General features: G+C 39.0%; 1 protein-coding gene across 2 annotated transcripts in view; it reads left to right on the top strand.

Annotated features, from left to right (window-relative positions):
* The window catches only part of LOC136883058 (uncharacterized protein C19orf47), a 282,706-nt gene that overhangs the window by 6,846 nt on the left and 248,899 nt on the right, over positions 1 to 26,961 (top strand). For both annotated transcript variants that reach the window (XM_067155204.2, XM_068229576.1), the window contains exon 3: positions 3,964 to 4,135. In XM_067155204.2, the coding sequence (XP_067011305.1) occupies positions 3,964 to 4,135 (172 nt within the window). The remainder of the gene's footprint in view (positions 1 to 3,963; positions 4,136 to 26,961) is intronic.

The raw sequence follows: 26,961 nt of genomic DNA, 5'->3' as shown, positions 1-26,961 counted from the left end.
AGATAAATTTGGAAAGGGAATCACAGTCCAAGGAGAGGAAATCAAAACCTTGAGATTTGCCGATGATATTGTTATTTTATCTGAGACTGCAGAAGATCTCGAAGTTGCTGAATGGTATGGATGAAGTCTTAGGTAAGGAGTACAAGATGAAAATAAATAAGTCCAAAACAAAAGTAATGGAGTGCAGTCGAACGAAGGCAGGTGATGTAGGAAATATTAGATTAGGAAACAAAGTCTTAAAGGAAGTAGATGAATATTGTTACTTGGGTAGTAAAATAACCAACGATGGCAGAAGTAAGGAGGACATAAAATGCAGACTAGCACAAGCAAGGAAGAGCTTTCTTAAGAAAAGAAATTTGCTCACTTCAAACATTGATATCGGAATTAGAAAGATGTTTTTGAAGACTTTTGTGTGGAGCGTGGCATTGTATGGAAGTGAAACGTGGACGATAACTAGCTCAGAAAGAAATAGAATAGAAGCTTTTGAAATGTGGTGTTACAGAAGAATGCTGAAGGTGAGATGGATAGATCGAATCACGAATGAAGAGATACTGAATCGAATTGGTGAGAGGAGATCGATTTGGCTAAATTTTGTTAATAAACTTAACCATGATAGGTTAATATTGTGTTTGGTCCGTATTGACTGGTCTGAATGTACAATATAACTATTTATAATAGTTTATTTAAATCCGCCTTGATCAATACACTCATTAAATGAAAGAAACATTATTTATAAACCATACATGTTTCGGGAAATCTCAACCATTCCCTTCATCAGTGGTTAGATCAAAGAATAACATAATATGACACAATCTTTTGTTTTACAATTTGAAGGAGTATTGTGTCCCAATACATCATGTCAAAGAGTAAAGAGAACTTATGAAATATTATAAAAATGATCAGTACATACAATTTTGGTTGAACTGAATGAGAAACACTATACAAATTTATGATCTTCAAGTTTTTCTTCTTTTCTTCTTTTTGTTCCTTAAATGATTATATGCTAGCCTAAACAGTGGGTTATCTTCTGTACTTTTCTCATTTAAACTTGATTCAGAATTACATTTTTGTGTAAGTTAAATTTCTAAATTTTCCAAAACATTCATTAGTTTTCCCTTTTTGGTCGAATGTAATAATTTCATGTCATTGGAAATGTCTGTAAATTTATGATTCATTTCAACCATATTTCATAAGTTCTCTTTACTCTTTGACATGATGTATTGGGACACAATACTCCTTCAAATTGTAAAACAAAAGATTGTGTCATATTATGTTATTCTTTGATCTAACCACTGATGAAGGGAATGGTTGAGATTTCCCGAAACATGTATGGTTTAATAAATAATGTTTCTTTCATTTAATGAGTGTATTGATCAAGGCGGATTTAAATAAACTATTATAAATAGTTATATTGTACATTGGCTAAATTTGACGAGAAGAAGAGATAGAATGATAGGACACATCTTAAGACACCCAGGACTTGTTCAGTTGGTTTTTGAAGGAAGTGTAGGTGGCAAGAACGGTAGGGGTAGACCAAGGTATGAATATGACAAACAGATTAGAGCAGATGTAGTATGCAATAGTTACGTAGAAATGAAAAGGTTAGCACAGGATAGGGTGGCATGGAGAGCTGCATCAAACCAGTCTATGGACTGATGACTCAAATAAACACAACATATACTGTATTTGTTTTTTTGTTTTTCGGGATTATCCGGATTTTCGATAATTTGGATCAGTTCCAGTCCCTCTTAATCCGTATAAACGAGGTTCTTGTGTATTTTGAGAAAAACACAATTACAGATAGTGCAAGGAGTCAAAACATAGAAACGCACGTGTTACACCCCAGACATTTTCTTCAGCCCTGTTGTAAAACTTCCATTGCTAACTTTGGCCCCCTTTACATCCAGTGGGTCACGTATGTTAAAATGTTTCTCATGCTTAAATTTTATCATTGGGCTTCATCTCTTTGAGTGTTTTCAGTTATATTTTAGCTATTGTGAATCAGTTCAAAGCCATGGACATGGAGGACCCTGTTCTCTTTGCTGTTATCACACAGGAACAGTGTTAGTTGCCCAGATATTACAGCCTCAGCCATCAACAGCAAAATCACACTGATGGTATGAATACGGGTCAGGATGATTTATTACGAAGGCCATCCGGAAAGTGGTACCCGTTTGTGCAATAAAGACACAGGAGTAAATATAACAAATATACATATTTTATTGGAAAGAGCATACTTTACGCTAGTTCTCCACATAATCTCCAAGCAAATTCAGGCATTTGTCATAACGTGGGACGAGTTTTTGTATTCCAGCGTCATAGTCTTCCGCTGCCAGCATTTTGAGATACGTAGTCACGGCTTGTTTAAGTTCTTCATCGCTGTCAAATTTTTTCCCGCCAGAAAGTCAAAAGGTTTTACAGTCGATTTTGTATTGCCCGCCGTAATTTCTTTAATGTTTCACAATACGCATTAGCATTAATTGTGTCTCTACGGGCCATAAAGTCAATGAGCAGTATCCCAGAAAACGGTTGCCATGAGTTTTCTGGTGGACAGAACTGTCTTGAATTTTTTTGGTTTGGTTGGTGAATGAGCATGATGCCACTCCATTGACTGTCGTTTACTCTCAGGTGATGCATAACAAACCCATGTTTCGTCCCCAGTAGTGAAACGAGTCAGGAAAGAGTCTCCTTCATCGGAATTACGTCCCAGAAACGTCAGTGCTGCAGCCATACGCTTGGTTTTGTGCTCCTCTGTAAGCATGCGAGGGACCAACTTTGCACAGTTTTTCGAATAATGCAGATGGTCTTTGACAATTTCATGAACAATTGTTCGAGACTCATTAGGAAAATGTTCAGAGTTCATCAATTGTGACGCGCCGATCGTTCCTCACGCATTCGTCTACTGCGCTCAGCAGTTGGTCTGTAATGACAGATAGTCTCCCTGAACGCTCCTCGTCGTGTGTATTCCCCCTCCCCAGGTTGAAGTTGCGACACCAGCACCAAACAGATGACTCGTCCATCACATTGTCTCCATACACCTCCGTTAATTGGCGATGAATATCAAAAGGTCGAACGTTTCGTGCATTAAGAAATTTAATCAGGGCCCTCACTTCACAACTGGCGGGGTTCTCAATTTGTCTAAACATTTTAAACGATCACAGACACAACACAGCCAATGTTAGTGTCACGCAACCTTGCACAGAGCAGGCAGACAAGCCACTGACGCGGTCTGACCTTGCCCAGCGGCTACCCGAGTCGTCAGCGCTTCATGCGGCGCTAACGGGTACTACTTTCCGGATGGCCCTCGTACATATATGTATGTATATCAGTCACAGTTTGAATAAAGGAGTATTTTGGTAACAATGAAATATTTCTTGCTATCGCAGCATTCGACTGGATGTTAACGTTTGGGAATAATTATTGAAATTAAATACCGGAAGACCAGGTTGAAAATATGAAAGCTTGTGGGGGGTGTTTGTCAGGGATGTATTGTTTTTCTTTTCTTTTCTCTCAGATAGCCCGAGAATGAGCTTGTCATTGCTTTTAAAGGAGCAGAAATTAATTCCATGAAATAATCCTGATGTCTTGGGTGGACATGCTTACAAATAGGGAAATGCTAAGGCACTAACTGCAAGTTGCTGACAACTATTAAACGTGAGAAAGTATCGTAGAACTCTTCAGTCATTTGATTGGAAACAAACATATTTGATTGGAAGGTATTTACTGCATTGCTAAAAGGAGTTCCTTGAACACAGTGTAAATTTGTTTTGTAGATTAGTCCTGTGAATTGTTGTTGGTCCTTCTGGTTTTGTGAGAAGTATTGGCATTTATCCATATTGTGTTTATAATTTAATTCTCAGGAAATTCCTTGCTCCACATCTTCAGTACTGAGCACACTATATATGCATGAAATGTCTTGAGCAATCACATTAACAATGTGGAAATGATGTTCCTCTTTTGCAGACGGCATGTGAGAAAGTTCTGGCTGGTACACCAGCCACACCTAATCAGACAGTGAGGAGTACTGCCTCTGTGTCCAGGAGGAGTAGTCCAACAAACTCGTCTACGTCAGACTCTGGGAACTCTAGTCCAAATGTCACCATTGGAGACACCACTCCTAAACAGCGGCTTACAGGTGAATGCTTGTTTGACTACACAAGAGATAAGAGTTGCCGACTTGCACAAAACACCACACTGTAAATTATGCTGTGCTATGCTAACCTATGCCGGGCTGAGCGGCTCAGACGGTTGAGGCGCTGGCCTTCTGACCCCAAATTGGCAGGTTTGATCCTGGATCAGCCCATTGGTATTTGAAGGTGCTCATGTACGCCAGCCTCGTTTCGGTAGATTTACTGGCACGTAAAAGAACTGTGGGACAAAATTCTGGCACCTCAGCGTCTCTGAAAACTGTAAAAGTATTTAGTGGGAGGTAAAGCAAATAACATCATCATTATTATTATTACACTAACCTACATGTATGAACTAGCAAAAAATGCTTTGAATAAATCCATTTTTTTTGTTACCTTTTTCAAGGATATGCAGAAAAATGGTATTAACGCTTATGAGTACGGTAGCTGAAATAACTCTTCACTGTTGAAGGTTAACTGTTAACCAGAAGTCTAGTTCTTTCATAAAAATGAACATTAGTAAGGATAACTTGCCGTCTTATCAAGCACCGTACAAGTAACAAGCCCTCAAGTCCTCAAACTTTCAGATTTATTTTCTCTAACATAACCAGTTTTATCCTCTTCATTTCCAGCTTCCTGGGTCAGGTTGTGAATCAAGGACCTCCATCGCTGCCTGTCTCTCCACCACTCTTCTTCTTTTATAATTACGTCTTCTCGTTTTCCTCCACTCTTCTCTATGCACTCCAGTTTTATACTTGTCTAGATGGAAAGTGAGAAAATAAAACTCACAACCAACTCAATCTATACCATAATCTAATGAAAATGAGAGAAATGATGGCAACAAACACTTGAATACCTTGGCAAAGAGGTTGTCATACAAGTTTTTTTGCTGCTACCAAGGAGTCCATTCTGTCTTTTTCTGGAACGAAGAAATTGCAGCTGCTATAATAGAACAACGTCGCGCTCATAAACATTATTGTATGCAGCCTATTGTGGCCAACTTACAGTGGAACCTTGATTCTCCGTTTTTGGAGGGACGTTCAACACGGGAAAACGGAAAATCCGGGAACGAATGAACCATCAACGATTTGGCTAAACATCACAAAAATGAAATATGTATACTTATAATCTTACAAACGCCCTTAAACCAAGCCAAACTACAGCCTCAATGGGCCTTCCGCAGATTAAGAGGTGATGCATGGTCACTGTGACAAATCCTCTCGGCCGTTATTCCTGGCTCTCTAGACCAGGGCCGCCATCTCATCATTAAATACGAGGGCTATATTTTTTTCAAGGTCCGATCGGTCGTGACAGTCAAACGCCCGCGAATATATGATGAACCGCTGCGCAGATGTGTTGCGCAACGTCTCTGAAGTGACCGTTATGCGCCTCACCTCAGTCCCGTCAGTAGTGAACGTGCAGCACGCTCGTAAACATGGCTACAACGATCGCTTCCCAAGTGTGAAGTGCGTGGTGTAATTCGATTTCTTCAGGCTGAGGGGTGCAATGCAGCCGAAATTCATCGCCGAATAAGTCGTGTGTATGGTGAAACGTGCATGAGCAACAGCAAAGTGCGACAATGGTGCAGGAACTTTACAGCAGGGAGGAACTTTACAGCAGGGCGTACAGACGTCCATGATGCAGGCGGCCAGGGAAGGAAGCGTGTGTCAACCGATGATCTTGTTCAGCGTGTCGATCAGGCAATTCGAGAAAATCGTCGGTTCACAATTTCTGTGTTGAGTGCTTCGTTTCCTGAAATTTCCAGGTCAGCTCTCTACACAATTGTGAGTGAGACACTTCAGTACTGCAAACTTTGTGCGAGATGGGTTCCGAAGATGCTGTCTGACCGTCACAAAACACAGCGAATGGGTGCCGCTTTAGCGTTTCTCCAGCGCTACCATGATGAAGGACCATTGTTTTTTAACAAAATTATCACGGGACGAGACATGGGTTCATTTTGAAACGGAAGAAACAAAAGACCAGTCCAAACAGTGGATGCATTCGCACTCCCCGAGTAAGCCAAAGAAATTCAAGCAAACATTCTCCAACAGAAAGTGTATGGCTACTGTGTTCTGGGACCGGAAAGGAGTTCTGTTGGTGGAATTCATGGAACGTGGTTCCACCATCACTACAGCCGCATACTGTGCGACTATTCAAGGTGTACGACGGGCAATTCAGAATAAACGGAGAGGGATGTGGTCATCAGGCATTGTCCTCCTCCATGACAATGCTCGGCCGCACACTGCAGCTGCCACCACGAACCTCCTGAAGCGTTTCCAGTGGAACGTTTTCGATCACCCAGCACACAGTCCGGACCTGGCTCCATCAGATTTTCACCTCTTTGCTCATATGAAACGCTGGCTAGGAGGACAGCGTTTTGACACCGACGAGGCGCTGCAGACCGGCGTACAAAGATGGTTACAGGCGCAGGCGACGACGTTCTATCAAGAGGGCATTGACAAGTTGGTACCACGCTACGACAAATGTCTCGATCTGCGAGGCGACTATGTTGAAAAATAGCTGTGATGTATCAGTAAGTGTTACTAATAAAAAAGTGTCAAATTTGTACTGCTGTTTCATTTCGTAACCAATCGGACCTTGAAAAAAAAATAGCCCTCGTAGCTCCTCAATTAAAGGTACTCGTAGAATGAGTGAATCTGGAACCAGCCCTCATATCCAGGTAAAAATGCCTTACCTGGCCAGTAATCGAACCCGGCTCCTCCGTGTGAGAGGCATGCAAGTTAGACCGTAGGGCTGGCTTCAAACGTTTATTACCGGTACACGACTTAAAACTCTAGAAACTTTACGTTCAGTTTTACCGGGGAAACTTCGCCAGTTTCGTCTGAAAACTTCGTCATATTCCTTTGAAAACTTCTTTCAGTTCAGCAACTTTGATCAGCCAAACTCTTCGAAAAATCTAATAACCGTAACGCCAAGCCAAACAACAATCGACCACAAGTAGTTTTCCATTCTCTAATCTAATAATATAAAGCACATTAGATACAAAAGCGTCCAACATGATGGCATAATCCTTTTTTAAAATCTTTCATTGTAATTTGGTCACCAGTTTACTGTTCCTAGTCAGTTTATTGGAAATCTTGTACCGCGTAAATTAGGCCTACATCGACTTTTAAAGGTTCCGTTGAACTCGAGAATATGGTTTCAAAAGTATCAATCCTCAAGTTCTCGAATGCATTATGTTTAGTTCTGCTCGTCACTAATCACAATCAAATTGGAAAGAGAAAAAATATCATTAACATTTCCAAAATTACGAATATTCGCTACCTTGAGCTCAGCTGGAAAGCACGCTCGCTGTACAAGTTGGTGCGAGTGCGAAATGATTCAAAATTTTTAAATGTAACGTGCGCAAATAAAACGACTGCAGCTTTTATAACATTTTAATACAAAAACATGGAATTCCCAGTCTTATATTACGACAAAAACAGTAATAGGCAATCCCAAAACCTCCCATGGCTTGAAGTATGTAAGGTGCAACATCTGTTGTGGTCTCGATAACATAGTCGTATATGAAAATATTAAAATACTAAATTTGTGTTACTTAAGAAGAAACAGTTTCGATTTCTGCCTGAAAGCCCAGTGACCATACAGTGCTCTGAGGGAATTGCCAAAAAACCTGTGCGGCGATACACTCGAAAAAGTAAAAAAAAAAAAAAAAAAAAAAAAAATAAAATAAAAAAAATAAACAACTAACCCTGGACATAATGTAGACGTTTTGCAAGTACGAACATTTGACGAAACTGGTTTTGTCTTCAAACAGAGCTGTCAAAATGCGCTCTGTCTCCTTCCAACTGTCGTCGGCACTCTCTGCTTTATGATTTCCGAGGATTCTCTAAACAATACTACCCGAATGCGATGCTAAGATGATCCCTTATGCAACTTCACCGCCGATCGCTTTTCCAGTACAATAGGCTACTTCTTCAAATTACTGCAATGACGGGACTTCAACACCAAGATCCTTATGTATGCTGTAACTGTCCTTTCGGAGGATATAGTTTCTTGAAAAACTCGTGATCGAGGATTTAACATTGATGGGGTTGAAATTTCTGGACGGTTGATCCAGGAAATAGTTTCTTCAAGGAACGAATAATGCGGGATTTTTACAACATGTTTTCATTAGGATGCTCGTGGGACCACGTAATTTGAACTAATAATACGGAAAAGCGTAGTTTCCAGGAACGTATAATCGAGGTTTTACTGTAGTAACATTTAAAAAACTTTGCTCTTAGGTGCAAATTCTCATTCAATGAAGTAAGAAAGTTTCATGGAAAAGCTTCCATGCCATCACATACCCTGTCACCTCAATTGTGGACTAAACTTCAACACATTTCGAGAGTGTAAGAACCATCCTCGGTGTCCGCAATTTCCTTTGCAGGCAGTATCATCACTGATCCACCCTCGGTTGCTAATGATCTAGCAAGTCATTTCGCAGATGTGTCTAGTTCCAGGAATTACCATCTTGATTTCCTTCCTCTGAAGTGGGAGATAGAATGCCTTCATCTGAGGATTATAACGTGCCCTTTACAGAGTAAGAACTCGGCAGCAGCACTTTGCAAGGACATGGCTTCGAGACCAGGTAGTGTCTATAACCAGATGTTGAAACACCCCAGCGAGGAAAGCCTCCTATCTTCTTGGAGTGTTTAACTGAATCTGGTTAGAGGATGAGTTTCCATCACAGTGGCGAGAGGGAATAGTAATTCCTCTCCTCAAGCCTGACAAAAAATTCTAAGTATACAGGAAGCTACAGACCTATCTGTCTTACTGTCTGCGGAAATTATTTGAGAGGATGGTGAACCTACTACTCATGTGGTGTTTGGAGAAAAATGGACTTTTGACAGAGTATGAATCTGGTTTCTGAGCTGTGCATTTCTCCGAGAACAGCATTTAGTGGCCGTTTTCTTCAATTTAGAGAAGGTCTATTACACCATATGGCTGTATAGCATTCTTTCAGTCCTGTATCAGTGGAAATTCTGAGGTAATTTTCTGGTTTTTATGGCAACATTTTGTTCTCTTCATCTATTCTGTATCTGAGTAGGGAGGTCACATTTGCAATACTATGTTCAGGAAAGTGGAGTCCCACAGGGGATCACTTCTCATTGTCACTCTGTTTGCAATTTCTATTTTGCTCTGCATTATAGCTCGCAAAATATGGCAGTCGCAGAGTGACAATTACAACAAACTATTAGGAGAGTGGAACAGTGGACCTTAGAACATGGCTTTTGATTTTAAACTGCAAAGACCTCTGTTCACTTCTGCCTGAAACCCACTCTTCATCCACATCCGTAGGTTTATTCAATTGGGGCCACTCTTATGGTAGCTGACACAGATTTCTTGAGCTTCTTTTCGATAGTAAATTATCATGGGAACCGTATGTGTGCCAGTTAAAAGTCAAATGCACTAAAAACCTGAATATTTTGGTGTTGCATAGTGGCACTGTGTAGAGGGCAGACTACCCATTGCTCCTACGGTTTTATAGGGCACGTATTTTGCCCAGGTTTGACTGCGACAGTGCAGCATATGAATCAACCAGGCAAAGCGTCCTTGTGAAACTTTACTACAGCTGAGTTTGCAACTGCCTTTTTCCTCTATCTGTACACAACAGAGCTCTAGGCTATCTTTGAAACTCTGTGGATTGCGCTGTCCATTGAACGTTGACACTTTCTCCTGTGTACTGACTCCTTGAGTTTGCTAATATCTATTGATGCATGTTTCCTGCGGCACCATCTGGTGCAGTGGTTTCTGGACCTGTTGGCTGGGTGGTGGAGTGCTGACACCAAAATGACGTTTTTGTGGCTCCCAAGCCACATGGGTATAGTGGGAAGCGATTTAGCCGATATGACCGCCAAGGAGGTGGTCACATTGCCCTCGCTGCTTTACAAGTTTCCAGCCAGTGATATTCATTTCAGCTGAGACATTTGGTTACGTCCCATTGGGGGATGGAGTGGCAGGCTTAACCTCCTCCAAATAAGCTAATAATGATTGAAGGAATTCCGAAGGTATGGAAGACTTCCTTTCGTTTCTCGAAGAGAAGCAGTTCCTTTCCACCCCACTGGAAAAAATTCCCCAACGATTTTTAGATAATGCCGACAAAATGGTTAAGAGTACTCTCAAGGAGATTTTATCACTTCCAGCTGACGCACCAGATGCAATGATCCATTCTGACAAAGCAGTTAAAGGTCTAGGTCTTTTTTGTGCCAGGTGGGAAGCAGCTCTTCAACAGATCAATAGCTGTAGCATCGTCAGCAAAGCTGGCAATAAGAATATTGAAGCAACGAGAAACCTCCAAGTTGAAACTGCTCATGGCGCGTCCATCCTTAACATGGAATGTCTCACCAAAAATGCTGCTAATTTGCAGACACGTGACGGCCTGTTGGTCACCATGAAACTCAGGAGATCTCTCAGAGACCAGGAATATAAAAAATGGTGCCTATTAAACCAGAAAGGCAAAGGTGTATGCCTATATCAAGAGTTTACTCCAGCCAACCGCTGGATAAGAAAACAGGGCGGATTCACAAGCACAGAAAGGAAAAATGCTCTCAAAATGACAGCAAATGTAGCTCCTGTGCGCATCATACCAGGTAGATTCAAAGACCTTACCCATGGCAGACTATGCAGTGAGATTGAAACTTTGGCACACGTCTTAGGTTCTTGCCCATTTGGCGAATGCCTATGGAGCACCAGACACTATCACATCTGGTCTTCCTTGGCCGATACGCTACGTGGTCTCGTAAGGATTCTGGAAAAGTGATAGAGAAATTTTGCAACTTAACATTCGTAATTAATATATCAGTATCACATGATAGGGTAGTAACATCACATAAAAGCATTGAACATTTTTCTAGGTAACTGGGATTGAGTTTCAATTTTAAGAGATCCCTGACTCTATTCAGGTAATGTGATGTACGGGCTTTTAATCATTTCATTTGATTCACTGATGGGTTGTTATCCTTTAAGCAAGAATATCTCCCTGGTTTGTGCCAGTGGATTGCAGTTCACGAATGGACAACTCATAACAGAGTTCAGTTTTTCTTAATAGATAAGGCTCAGGAACCAGGCAATTTTTACATGATACAAAAAACAGAAGACAAGTTACCTTTGCCTTACAAAGCAATTTAACACTGTTTTATGACCTCACTCCACGATTCATGGCCAATGAGAGCTGATAACATGAAAATCTAAATGAACAGCACTGCCATTATCAATTTCCAGATTTAAGGCAACAGCATTGGTATCTAATCAGTAGCACAAGCAAACACATAATACAACCATGCTCTGCTACCAAAATTACTGTCACAAAAATACAATTACTTACCGGTGACAATAATCACATCTGGAAACAGCACTAACCCACCCATGTTATGGATAAAATCAAAAGGCCAGGATCTAGATCTTAAATTATAGTTCAGCTTCCTTACCAGTGTTTCATGAAATGAACTCGAATAAAAATAAATTTAATGCATACACTAAGAAATAACAAGTAACATTTATTAATTAAAATGAGAAAATTAGCATGAATGATGTACCTCAATTATTTAATTTAAATACACTAAGTTCTTAGAAACAAATAGTTAATTAGTTAATATACCTTCAAGGAAAATGGTTTACCATTAAAGGTGTCAGAGCTCTTTAATTCTGGAACTCCAAAATTATAACCGAGTAAGAAAGATTAGGAAAAATAAAATCTCAACTATTTAAACATTAAGTATTGAGATGACAATTAATAAATAGATTAATAAGAATCAATTCACTCACTATTCAGGATGCAACCACCAAGTGACAAGGTTCAAGATTACATCTTGTAGTTATAGGGTAATGATCATTAATAATCAGTATTATTTTAACAAAAAACGAATTAAAAACTATTCATCATCAAAACAGCTGGTAGTATCAGGAAACAAACATGAACAATACACGAGGCATCATACAATATGCGGTTAACTAGCTTTAAGACAGCTAATAATTTTGAAGTTTCGTTTATATCGATGTAAATACAGTAGAAATTAATGTGAAGATATACTATTTGGCCTAACCTCACATATAGTAAACTTCGTAAAAATTTGGAGAAACTTTAACAAAGAATTGGAATTATGACATACCTTCAAAATTTTACTAAGAAATGATTTTAACAGAAGAAAAATTTGGTCCTAACGGTTCTTAAAGATTCCCAATGGGGTAGTTATGAACTCGAAGTATAGTTTGCATGCTGAAATAACCGACATAGCAAATGGATATACATAAAATGTTGATTTAAGATATACCAATAACAATATTAGATCATTGAATTTAAGCTTCTGGAATTAATATTTTAGTCGAATGCGCGAATCAGCGTCTATGTTACATTTTTGTGGCATTTGTGATATTCACGAAACAAACATCTATGATGTGTCCTGGATCTGTATTTGCAGGTAGTTCGAACACATCTCAACAGATGGCGATAGTATTCTGGAAATTGTGATGAGAAATGCACTTGAAAAACAATGGAACAAAAGTCTATGTTACATCATTCCCTGCACGAGCGCTCGACAATGTCACGAATTGAATTCAGTGTAATGAACACATTCTAGTGTGGATATTGTTCTGGTGTGTTCAGTCTTATATTACTGAGTTTTAGTTTCACATCAACACCATAGTCATGCAATCAGACGATAGTAGTGATCGTAATGTTCTGTTATCCCCAAGCAGTGTACACAAGTTGACGAAAAACAGATGCAGGAAAAGGAAAAGTGACCCCAGTGAGTGAAAAGATGTGAAACGTAAACAATTAAGGGACAGTGGGAAAGCTTAGACCAGTAAAAGAGGTAAGCATATAGAAGAACATAAGAAACCAACATACAATTTTGATTGTAAATGTAGGAGGTCTGGGTGTAAAGAATTGAGTTACGAATTAAAACTGTCTTATTTTCTAGAATTTTATAAATTATCTTATGATGAACAGACCCTTTATTTAATGAAATGTGTTGATTTGGAGGAACCTAACAGACGAAGGAAAGGACTAACAGACGCAACTTCTCTATTTAAAAAAAGCTACATTTCGTTACAGATTAGCCTCTCTGCAAGTTTGTAAAACTACCCTTATGTACACATTTTCAATTTTGCACGGACGTATCCAAACTGCAGAGAAATATGAAAGACGGGATCAGTGTTCCTAAAGACCAGGGAGAGGAGCATGCATTTCAATCATCCTCACTCTATTAAAGATGAAACCAAAAACAAAGCTACAGAACATATAAACAGCTTCCCTAGGCAGCCCAGCCATTGTTCTCGATGCAAAATTGAGAAAGAGTACCTGTCACCTGATTTAACCTTAGCTAAAATGTACAGAGCCTTTAAATCAAAGCACCCTGAGGCTGAAGTAAGCCTTACGTACTATCAATCAACCTTTTATGAAATTAATCTGAAATTAGGCTCTCCATGAAGTGACACGTGTAAATACTGTGATTTATTGTTTAACATACTTCAAGCTTCTCAAACAGAAGAAGAGCAGAAGAAAATACAGACTGATAGTATGCTGCACCATTACAAAGCCGATCAAGCGTATAAAGCCATGCACAACGATGGTGAAATTGCCGAAAGGAATGAAAATGTAACTGTGCTTTGTGTCGATCTGCAACAAATTCTGTTCTGCCCTACACTCACTCATTTATCCATGTAGTACCAACGCCAGCAGTCTTGCAAAAATTTTGCTACACATGACACGGGACGAAATAAAGTAACTTTCTATCTGGAATGAAACAATTGGGAAGAGAGGATCGACAGAAATAGCATCATGTTTATTAAAAGACATCACTGAAAACTTTCAACCGAGCAGTTTGCACAGCAGAAAACTTATTGTGTGGTCTGATCAATGCATAGGACAAAATAACTGGCTACATCTTGTACTATTCAGGAAATTTGTTACCTCAGGTTTTTTTGATGAAGTTCATCAAAAATTTCTCTGTTCGGGACACAGCTTCCTACCATGCGACAGAGACTTCGCATTAATTGAAAAACAGAAAAAGGTTTCCACAGTCCACGATCCTTCTGAATGGAAGTATATGATTGGAGAATCTTTTATTTCAAGAAGCTATGAAATAGTAGAGATGAACAGAAATAACTTCAAAAGTTTTGAACCATTGACCAGGGGCATCATGAAGAATAAAGAACTAAAAATCACAGAGGCTAAGTGGATAAAATTTACTAAAGATGAGCTTAGTGGTGTATACGTTAGAAAATTGCACAATACAATAATACCATTCCAATATTATTCAGTTCTGACACCAAGAAATGTCATCATTGGTGAGACATTTTCAATTTTTGACCTTGTTCCTTTGTATCCAGATGACCTGCCGATTACGAAGGAAAAAAAAAAAAAGGATCTTCAGGATACGGTGAAATACTTGGAAGAGGAGTATCATAGTCTCTATGTAAACCTAAAAACAGAATAACATTAGAATATAAACTACAAGTGAGTTGAAAAGTATAACTTACAGTGTTGCTTTTATTGATTATTTTCTGTGTATATCAGTTTGAATGTATTTGTTATACATTTTCAAATTTTGCCAGATGATGTAATAATTATTATTATAATAAAGTTGTGCAAATTGTGTTGGAAGTACCAGAATGAAGAGCAAGCACAGAAGTTACTTTCTAAAAAAATATTTACCACTGTTCAAAAAAACTAGTTAAATTAAGTTTTATATTTAATGGAATAGTATTTGTACGCATCAAATAATTATACACTGAAGAAAATGGAAATTGCAACACCCAGGAGTGGTGCTACATTGCTGCAATTGAACATGCAGGACGAGTGTTCGGTTGTGATTCGATGATTACACTTTCAGGTCCCTCTGACCGCAAATTTGGACAACAATCAATACAGGATGTGCCCACCACGAGCTGCAATACATTGATGAATTCGTAATAACTAAAGTTTTTATTCTAATCCACCTGTTCAACACATTATAATGTTACATTTAAAATATCTTCATTAATTGACAAGTTATTTGTGGGACATGTTTCGCCCCCTTACAGAGCATCATCAGCCAGGTCTGAATCTCGAAGAATGGTTATGTTCGTACACAATGACTCCAGAACTATTGAAACATTTTTTCACAAACTAAAAATATACTCTATTAGAATATCATAAAATACATAAACTTTGATCATGCCTTAATAACATGGGCTTAGTAGGAAATATACATTAAAATTGTGGTAGAATGAGTTATTCTAAAATACTTAAAACAAGTAGCATGTTTAACATCTTTGAAATAGATGAAATTCAATCTTAAGAACTAAATTTGAAAGTTTCTTAGTAATGAGGTCTGGTGAAAGTTTAATATCCCTTAAGGATAAGAGTCTATAAAGATTCAAAGATCTCGTCGATTTGATAATTGAACTTGTGACAGGATCAACCAAATCTGAATCTCGAAGAATGGTTACGTTTGTAAACGATGACTCAAAAACGATTAAACTATTATTTCATAAACTCAAACTTAATTTACTAGAGTATCATAAAATCCAGAATCTTTGGTGACATGTCTTAATAACTTGGGTTTAGTAGGAGAGACACATTAAAATTGTGGTAGAATGAGTTGTTCTAAAATACTTAAAACAAGTAGCATGTCTAACATCTTTGAAATAGGTGAAATTCAATTTTAAAAACTAAATTTCAAAATTTCTTTGCAATGAGGTCTGGTGAAAGTTTAATATCCCTTAAGGATAAGAGTCTATAAAGATTCAAAATCTTGTCGATTTGATAATTGTACTTGTAACAGGATAATATTGATCTTCATGAAATGTAAACACTTGTTGTCATTTGACTACGGCGAGTGCTGTTGAATAAATAGCTCTTGTTGATGTCGGTGACCATACGTTGAAATTGCAGATTTAGAAATGTATGATTGAAAGGGATGTAAATTGACGACCGTGGTTAAAAGTTGTTAAGTAGTTTATCTTGTAATAATTCTGTAACAAGAAAAGGAATCTTGTAAGTAATCTGAAGTTGTGTTGCTAGTTAATTGCGTACTTCTCGAACTTTACTTACCCCTCCAACGGTCGTTTGACAGTTTGGTGTTAACTAAGGTTGTATGGTGACTGTTTGCTGTTCCGCGTCTACTCCTTGTGTTGTATGAGTGAGGTGGTAGGAGTTGAGGCAAGGAGTAGGGGTAGGAGGAGAACTATTAGTAGGTGTGGTTTTGGAAGGGGAATGTCTAGTAGAGTCGCAGGGAGGAGTTGTGTTCTTTAATGTTCCATGATTATTTGTTTTGGGGATGAAAACTTTGGCAAAACTGCTTTTTTCTAGATTAAGCGTTTGTAAAAGTTCAGGTAATTATTTGTGTGAAGGATTTCTTATTTCAATTTCATCATTTAAATTTTTTTCCTTTATTGAAATGCTGGTCTAAATGGATATAGTTATTTTCTAATTCTATCATTAATTTTCCCTTTTCTGTCTTTTTGATAATTTTTAGGTCTTTTTCTATAGTTGTAAAATGGTGGCCTGATTCTCATGTGAGCACTCATCGCAGAATGTTTGTTGTGTTTCGCAACGTTGATGTGTTCTAAGTATATTGTAAGAAGGCTACGGCCAGTTTGGCCAACATAAGAACATTCATACTCTACGCAGGTTAATCTATGGATGCCAGAATTTAGATAAGGGTTATTGATAGAATTTATACTATTACATACCTCTCAACTTTCCCGATTTAGGCGGGAGACTCCCGATTTTCGACAGTTATTCCCACCTCCCAATTATTCTTTTATTTCTCCCAAGTTTAGCTTTTTTTTTTTTTTTTTTTTTTTGGTGAACTTCAAAAATTTGTTTTCAAATCTCACCATTTCATCTTTGTACGCTAGTGGTCGGAAGTTCTTTGCTTATTGACGGCTTTCAAATGCAATATCGACGTTTGTTAATACGAGAAATGTGCGCGAATGTGCGATATTTATTGAAACCTGCATATCGATTGTCAATCTCTTGTTGTCGCGTGCTATGTTCGTGTTCGTTCACATCAATCTAGTCGATTGTAGAGACTAGTTGCTAGATTTGGAGTCTTAGTGACAGAAAATCAATGATAGCGACTAGTGACTTTTTTAAAGATATTTTAGGAGCCATTTGTAGACAATTCTGGCGAATTTTACTTCATAAAAATAGCATTGCGCTTAGTATAATCGCGCGGGCGCGTGATGCAATATATTAACTATGCATTTGCTAAGTAATGGTATATGAGTGCATGACTGATTCACATGTGTGGAGCATGAGTACATACTATTTTTGAAAGGCTTATCAGAGACCGATCATCTCACTCTCATACTTCCTGTGAGGGAATAGAGATGTGTAAATTTTAGCTTTGTAGCCTCATATGGCAACAGTCTGGTTTTGAGATAATAACTATGATATACAATAGTACTGCTGTAGCGAGCTCGTTAGCTGCAGTCGCTTAATTGCGGCCAGCATCCAGTAATCGGGAAATAGTGGGTTCGAGCCCCACTGTCGGCAGCCCTGAAGATGGTTTTCCGTGGTTTCCCATTTTCACATCAGGCAAATCCCGGGTCTGTACCTTAATTAAGGCCACTGCTGCTTCCTTCCACTTCCTAGGCCTTTCCTATCCCATCGTCGCCATGAGACATATCTGTGTCGGTGCGACGTTAAGCAAATAGCAGAAAAAAGTACTCCTGCATTGCGCAAGACATGTAGAATAAGCAGTTTTGACTAGTTGTATCTCCTGATTTTCATATCAAAATCTCCCGATTTTTCGTTTTGTGAAGTTGGCAGGTATTCTATTGTATTTGAAAAAAATGTTTCTGTTTGTATTTTGTGTTTTGAACGCTATACTAACTTCTCGTTTTTTAATAGGATTAGTTATTTGATAAATGGCTGGATTAGTGAATGTAAATGTTGCGATTTTTAGACTTCTTAGTTTTTTTGGGAGTAAGATTAGTTGCTAACTTTCGTTCTACTTTATTGATGATCCGATTGATAATATTTATTTTGAATCCGTTAATTGAGGCCAGATCTGTTATCAATTTGAGCTCTTTTCTTAAGTTAGTATCTGAGAGGGGAATTTTAAAGGCTCTATAAACCAAACTGAAAAAAGTCGCTTGTTTATGTGATTTTTGGATGGAGTGAATCATTTTTTATCGTTAAAGGAGCATATGATGGTTTTTTAAATATTTGAAATTTGAACCTATCTCCTATTCATTTTACTTTAATATCCAAAAAGTTTATTGAGTTGTTGCTTTCGTCTTCTTTCGTAAATTTTTTATTTGGGTCAATATTATTTAAGAAATTTAGAATTTTTTTTTTACTATTATGACAAAAGTGTCATCTACATACCTGATCCAAAGACAGAGTCCTATGTTTGTTTTTATTTTGTTTTGCTCTAAATGGTCCATATATACACTGACTGACAGTGACAATGCAACACCAAGGAGGAGTGGTTCGAAAGGGATGAAAGTTGGGGAAAAAACAGAGACGGCACGGACGAATAATTGATGTTTATTTCAAACCGATATGCAGGTTACACAATGCGCACGGCATCGACTCAGTAGGATGTAGGACCACCGCGAGCGGCGATGCACGCAGAAACACGTCGAGGTACAGCGTCAATAAGAGTGCGGATGGTGTCCTGAGGGATGGTTCTCCATTCTCTGTCAACCATTTGCCACAGTTGGTCGTCCGTACGAGGCTGGGGCAGAGTTTGCAAACGGCGTCCAATGAGATCCCACACGTGTTCGATTGGTGAGAGATCCAGAGACTACGCTGGCCACGTAAGCATCTGTACACCTCGTAGAGCCTGTTGGGAGATGCGAGCAGTGTGTGGGCGGGCATTATCCTGCTGAAACAGAGCATTGGGCAGCCCCTGAAGGTACGGGAGTGCCACCGGCCGCAGCACATGCTGCACGTAGCGGTGGGCATTTAACGTGCCTTGAATACGCACTAGAGGTGACGTGGAATCATACGCAATAGCGCCCCAAACCATGATGCCGCGTTGTCTAGCGGTAGGGCGCTCCACAGTTACTGCCGGATTTGACCTTTCTCCACGCCAACGCCACACTCGTCTGCAGTGACTATCACTGACAGAACAGAAGCGTGACTCATTGGAGAACACGACGTTCCGCCATTCCCTCATCCAAGTCGCTCTAGCCCGGCACCATGCCAGGCGTGTACGTCTATGCTGTGGAGTCAATGGTAGTCTTCTGAGCGGACGCCGGGAGTGCAGGCCTCCTTCAACCAATCGACGGGAAATTGTTCTGGTCGATATTGGAACAGCCAGGGTGTCTTGCACATGCTGAAGAATGGCGGTTGACGTGGCGTGCGGGGCTGCCACCGCTTGGCGGCGGATGCGCCGATCCTCGCGTGCTGACGTCACTCGGGCTGCGCCTGGACCCCTCGCACGTGCCACATGTCCCTGCGCCAACCATCTTCGTCACAGGCGCTGCACCGTGGACACATCCCTATGGGTATCGGCTGCGATTTGACGAAGCGACCAACCTGCCCTTCTCAGCCCGATCACCATACCCCTCGTAAAGTCGTCTGTCTGCTGGAAATGCCTCCGTTGACGGCGGCCTGGCATTCTTAGCTATACACGTGTCCTGTGGCACACGACAACACGTTCTACAATGACTGTCGGCTGAGAAATCACGGTACGAAATGGGCCATTCGCCAACGCCGTGTCCCATTTATCATTCGCTACGTGCGCAGCACAGCGGCGCATTTCACATCATGAGCATACCTCAGTGACGTCAGTCTACCCTGCAATTGGCATAAAGTTCGGACCACTCCTTCTTGGTGTTGCATTTGCTCTGTCAGTCAGTGTATGTCTGCCAGTATGCCCGATGTGGGGTCTCCCATTGCCAAGCATGTTTGATGGTAAATCTTTTTATTAAATATGAAATAATTGTTGTTTAAGGTAAATATCAACAAGTTAATGAATTCTTCTATTTCACATTTACTTAATTTACTGTGTGTAAGGAGATTGTGTTTGATGATATTGATAGTTTCTATAAACTGTATATTTGGATACATGTTGGTTACATCAAATGAAACCATTTTATGTTGTGGTTGTAAGTTGAATTTACTTAGTTTATTACAAAATTCTATTGAATTTTTGACTGTCGATTCGTTATTGAACTTGTAATGTCTTTTGAGGAAGTAATGTATAAATTTAGATATTTTATACGTAGGACTATTTCTACTCTTAATTATAGGGTGTATGGGTATGTTGGGTTTATTTAATTTGTGTAATGCTCTAGCCGTTGGTAACTTTGGATTCATACTTATCATTTTTTGGTTCTCTTGTTCATTAAATTAAAAAGTTGAATTCTTAAGGATAATTTTTAGATTCCATTGAATCTTATTTATGGGATCCTGGTTTACTATGGTTTAGGTTTTATCTGAAAAGATTTCTTCTGTTTTTCAATATAGTCATTTTTATTTAAAAGGACTGTTGTTTCACCTTTGTCTGGTTTGGTAACAACTACGTTATTTTTGCTTAACTTTGTTTTTAATGTCATTATTTGTTTTGTGAGAGTAGGATTAGAACTTTCATTTATTTCCCTTGGGAGCTTCTTTTTAACTTCAAATCTTATGTCATTTTGTAAATCTGGCATCAATTTATTCAAGTTAGATTCAACTTCTGCTACTACTTGATTACATCTTCTACTTTTTGTGAGTTAGGCCAATTAAATTTTGAACCTTTATTGAATAGGTTCATTTCATTATCAGTGAAGTTTGTGTTTGATAGATTGGTAGTGGTGGGAATGTTCTTTAGGTCAGAATTAGGATTATTTGCCCTATTGTTAATTTTGTTAGGAATTGGTTTGTTTTCTTTTAAGAGTATAAGTTTGTTATGTAGGGTTTTTTGTTTCTTGTCTAAAACATCAACAAGTTTCTCTGTTATATAATTTTAGATAGATTTCCATTCTAAGGGAGACAATTGTTGCAAAATTTCCAAGTGCGTTCGGTTTAATTGTTCAAAAACGATTTCTTCCTATAGAGTAATTTTATTTCACTTTTCAGCCAGATCTCATTTATATTGTTTTGAGTATTAGCTACCTTTGAATTAGATAAGTTTTTTCTTTGTACAGACTTTAAAAACCTAGGTACTAACTTAAATTTGAAACATTCTTTCAAGAACCAAATATCTTTGGATATCTTACTGATTTTAATTTTGAGATTCTGATATCTGTTCTTTTTATTTGTATTAGTCTGGTTGGCTATTTCATTGCAAGTGACTAATCTCAGATTTTAATCTAAATAAGAAATCCTTTACACAAATAATTACCTAAACTTTTACAAACGCTTAATCTAGAAAAAAACAGTTTTGCCAAAGTTTTCATCCCCAAAACAAATAATAATCATGGAACATTAAAGAACACAACTCCTCCCTGCGACTCTGCTAGACATTCCCCTTCCAAAACCACTGTTCTCCTCCTACCCCTACTCCTTCCCCTCATCTCCTACCTTCTCACTCATACAACACAAGGAATAGACGCAGAGCAGCAAACAGTCGCCATACAACCTTAGTTAACACCGAACTGTCAAACGAGCGTTGGAGGGGTAAGTAAAGTTCGAGAAGTACGCAATTAACTAGCAACACAACTTCAGATTACTTACAAGATTCCTTTTCTTGTTACAGAATTATAACAAGATAAACTACTTAACAACTTATAACCACGGTCGTCGATTTACATCCCTTTCAATCATACCTTTTTAAATCTGCAATTTCAACGTATGGTCACCGACGTCAACAAGAGCTATTTATTCAACAGCACTCGCCGTAGTCAAATGACAACAAGTGTTTACATTTCATGAAGATCAATATTATCCTGTTACAAGTGCAATTATCAAATCGACAAGATTTTGAATCTTTATAGACTCTTATCCTTAAGGGATATTAAACTTTCACCAGACCTCATTACTAAGAAACTTTCAAATTTAGTTCTTAAGATTGAATTTCACCTATTTCAAAGATGTTAAACATGCTACTTGTTTTAAGTATTTTAGAATAACTCATTCTACCACAATTTTAATGTATATTTCCTACTAAGCCCATGTTATTAAGGCATGATCAAAGTTTATGTATTTTATGATATTCTAATAGAGTATATTTAAGTTTGTGAAAAATTGTTTCAATATTTCTGGAGTCATTGCGTACGAACATTACCATTCTTCAAGATTCAGTCCTGGCTGATGATGCTCTGTAAGGTGGCGAAACATGTCCCACAAATAACTTGTCAATTAATGAAGATATTTTAAATGTAACAACATTATAATGTGTTGAACAGGTGGATTAGAATAAAAACTTTGTTATTACAAATAACACATTTCAATATGGATTAAGACATAGGATTAGTCACTTGCAATTGATGAATTCGTCGAGGCATGGAGTCAATAAGGCCCTGGATTGCTTCCTGAGGAATTGTGGCCCATGCTTGCTGCACTGCACGGGTCAGTTGTTCCAGAGTTGTGGGTGGCCGAGGACGGTTGGCCAGTTGTCGACACATCATGTCCCACACATGCTCGATAGGACTGAGGTCCGAGGATCTGGCGGGCCATTCTAAGGTTGTGGTGTCATGGAGAGCTTCTCTGGAGATGCGTGCAGTGTGAACCCAGGCATTGTCCTGCTGAAACATCCCATTAGCAATGTTCGCCATCATAGAGACAACCACCGGATTGAGTACCCTATCAACGTACTGTCGAGCAGTCATAGTGCCCTCAACAAGCACTAATTGTGATTTCACATTAAAGCCAATAGCTCCCCAGACCATAATGCTTGGTGTTGGCCCTGTGTGTCTCTTGACAATAAGATCTGGGCGGCCCCTCTCCCCGGTACGTCGGCGCACACGATTCCGGCGATCACTGCAGGCAAGAGAGAAGCGCGATTCATCACTAAAGACGACCCTATGCCATTTGTCCACCCATGTCGATCTTTCTCGACACCAGGCCAGCCTTACACATCGCTGTTGTGGGGTCAATGGAACACCTTCTGCAGGGACACGGGCTCGTAAGCCAGCTGCACGCAGGCGATTACCAACTGTTTGTTGTGTAACGTGGGGTGCCACAGCTGCTTAATTTGCGCTGCTGTTGCATGGGTTTCCATCCGGGCTATCCGAATGATGCAGCGATCCTCTCTCTCAGTTGCCTGTCTCGCTGGGCCTGTTCCATGTCTACGAGTGTGGGTACCTTCATTTGACCACTGCTGTCATACACGTGTACCGTAGATGCCTGTCGGCCAACACGTGCAGCGTCAGTCCTTAGCGATAATCCAGCCTCACACAGCCCAATTATCCGAGCCCTCTCAAACGGCGACAGTTGTTGATAGCTTGCTCTTCTCTGTCGTCGAGGCATGTTTGACAGGGTACACTTCACTGCACAGATTGCAAGTCAACTACGCTACACCAGAGTCCGTATACTGGAGTTGATTCCTCCGCGACCAATCACGTGGGGAGACGTGTAGCAACAATCCAATGGGTCTGAAACTTTGATCGTTTACATACCTACATGGCATCGTTCCATATCTTGAAAATCAACACAAACGACCAATGCCTTCATGGTGTTGCAATTTCCGTTTTCTTAAGTTGTAATTAGGCTAAAACTTTAAAATAACATTATGCTCCTCTGTATGCATCCATTATTTGCGAATGAGTGGGCGCGTGCACTTCTAACATGCAGGTTTACGGAACAAAAGTCTGTTACATTCTCTTGCGTAGCCATGTCCCGCGGTCAACAATCCTCTTTATTGCCGTTTTTCTGAATATATAGGGAATGTAACATAGACATTTGTACGCGCATACGACTCATTTCTTTCTTTATTCGAATCAGAAGTACAACAGAATAATACTACGTTTAAAAGAAACAAACTATATACAATGATATATACAAGTAAAAGGTCTTCAACAATATATGTCTTACAGATCTCACACCGATTCAGCCCAAAATTTGGCCACTTCAAGGGCATTTGGATTGGCCAGCACCAAGTCTTCCATTGTGCAGTTTGATGGGCACAGTGGGCAGCATAGCAGGTGTTTGGTTGTCTGAAGTTCACCACAGTCACAAAAGGCCGTATCGATGGGGAAGTTCCATTTATGTAGATTCGCTCTGGTTCTACCCACTCCAGATCTGTCTGTTTAAGGACCTCCAAAAACAATTGCCCAAAATTAAATAAGGCTGAAATGAAACATTTCGATGCCTTGCGCCGGATAAGATTTTTAAAAGGAATGATCCTTGTATGATCTTTAGCCAGGATCATACTCCAAACCTCTGTGCTTCATCTTTTCCGATGAATGAAAGAATCCGTCTGAACTAGACTCCATCTTCCTCAAGACTAGAAAGATCACTAGTCTTTTATTTGCATCTGATTATTGGCAACATTGTCGCAGTTATGTATAGTGGCCACTAGATGCGCCACCAACTGGATGAAGGTTTAGTTATTAGTCATGCCAATGACAAAACTTTCCAAATAGTTCCAAATATTATCAAGTTCCGTAGTTATGTTACCATCTCCAGTGCTACCAGATGGTTCTTTCTCTGTTGAAGATGCGCCAGAAATGACCTCTCCATGTATCCATACGAATGTCATATCGGAAGCGAGACCTCTCATGATTTGTGCATGGAAAGGGTTCTTCTTAGCTTCCTCAGCAATATTCATTGCTTCCCTCTCAATAAATATGACTTTCTTTACTTTTAAAAGTTGTTTGTACACTTTGTTCTTCATTATACAAATACTGGTCGGGGCCGTTGGGTGTCATCTTTGCTTTATGTAGAATTTTGAGAACTAAACTTGTGTACTTGTAGCATTCTTCATCAAACCATATTTGTGCTCCTGGTATATTGCTGTATCATTATGATATAACTTGTTTAATTTTGCATTCTGATTCCATAGTTGCTTCGTCCGATGATTTGTTAAGAGTGTTCTGAATGAGAGCTTGCCTTTCCTCCAATGTTAGCAGTTTCTGCATTTTGATTTTCCAGAAAAACTTTACTGGATGATTTTTTGCTTTGTACCCGGATAGTGTTGCAAATGTAACTTACTGGGAGATGTTTCCTTATTAAGCAGCTGTCATCTGTTTTCACTTATTTGAGAATAACTACTGCTGATTTGACAGAAATACATTGTATTTGTTTTTTATATTGAATTAGATTGAAAACATTTTTTTCCAAATAAGAGACGACAAAATGGCTTTTCCTCTTTAGTTTGTCTTTGCTGTAATTCAAGTCTCCTGTCAAGATGAGATTGATTTGTACATTTATGAAATATAAAACTTAAGGTTTACATACAATCTACTATTAGTCGTCGTCTTCATCCATTCCCTTTTCCAGATTCTCTCTGGGTAGAGTAGTGTACCAAAGCTCTCTACCTTACTCGATCTTTCCACCATTCTTCTTCTAGTACTTTATTGCTATCTACTCCTCTATTTGCAATACAGTCCACATCAGTCCTCCTCCATCTCATTCTAGGACGTCCCCTAGGACTCTTTCCAGTCTCTTTATCCATGAATGTTCTCTTTGGTATTCTTTCTCCTGGCATTCTCATCATGTGTCCAAATCATTTTAGCTTTGCTATATCAATCTCACACATTTACACACTCCCACGCTTCTCCTTATTTCCTCATTTCGTATTCTATCTCGTCTTGTCTTTCACTGTACGTTCCACAAGAACCTCATTTCAGCTGTTTGTATCTTACTTTGGTTCCGCTTAGTTAACTTCCAGGCTGCCGAAGCATAGGTCAGTATAAGTTTATAATAGGACGAGTATAAAACCTTCTTGCACTTCATTGGCACATCTTTGTTCCATACAATGTCTCTCACACACTGGTAGAAACTTGCAGACTGCTGTATACTTAAATCAATTTCTCCATCCAAATTTCCATCTTGTGACATAATGCTGTCCAAATATTTAAAAATTGTCACTACTTCAAGAGGTTAATTTCCTATTTTTTTCACTCCCCTGGATTTTCTGTTACATCTTGTTATGATCAAAGTCTTAACTTTTTGCAGTACTAATCTTCATTCCAAAATTTTTTATCTCCTCATTCCTTAAATCAACTTGTGTCTGCACTTCCTCTTCATTATCTCCCCAAACTACAGTGTCATCAGCAAAGAGCATAGACTTTATTTGCTCGTTCATCATCTTCTTGATATTATGTAGAATTCTATCCATGATGATATGAAGAGTAAGGGAGACAATACACTTCCCTGTCTTAAGCCTGTCTCAACTCTGAACCATTTAGTTTGACCCACTTTGGTTCTAACACAGCTTTCGCAATTTTGATACAGTGCTATTACCATCTGCAGTGTTTCATTTTCAATCTGTGCCTCTGTCAATGTTTTCCATACCCAAATTCCTTGGGACACTGTCATATGCCTTTTCAATATCTAGAAACGTTACTACTACCATGTCCTTTCCATATTCCCAATACCTTTCCATCATTTGATGCAATGTAAATATTGGGTCAAATGTCGACTTGCCTCTTCTGAATCCATACTGGTGTTCTGCCAATTTTCCCTCTACTCTGTCTCTTATTCGTCTATCCAAGATTATTTCAAGGATCATAGCTGTATGAGGTATCACTGTCACTCCTCTGTAATTTTCACATTGCTTCCTGTCTCCTTTCTTGAAAATTTGTATAATGAGCCCTTTTGTACATTCTTTTGGAACAGTCTTTTCTTTCCATATCACTCTGAAGAGTCTATACAACCACTGTAGACCAACTACTCCTGCTGCTATTATAATTTCTATGGTGACCTCGTCAATTGCAGCTGCCTTGCCTCGTTTCATTCTTTTAGTGGCCCACTCGATCTCTGCCATGGACACCTCGTTTTCCTTATCTTCTATCTGCA

Source organism: Anabrus simplex, chromosome 11, assembly GCF_040414725.1.
Source record: "Anabrus simplex isolate iqAnaSimp1 chromosome 11, ASM4041472v1, whole genome shotgun sequence".
NCBI lineage: Eukaryota > Metazoa > Arthropoda > Insecta > Orthoptera > Tettigoniidae > Anabrus > Anabrus simplex.
The sequence above is the reverse complement of the archived record's forward strand: the minus strand, read 5'-3'. Positions and strand labels throughout refer to the sequence as shown.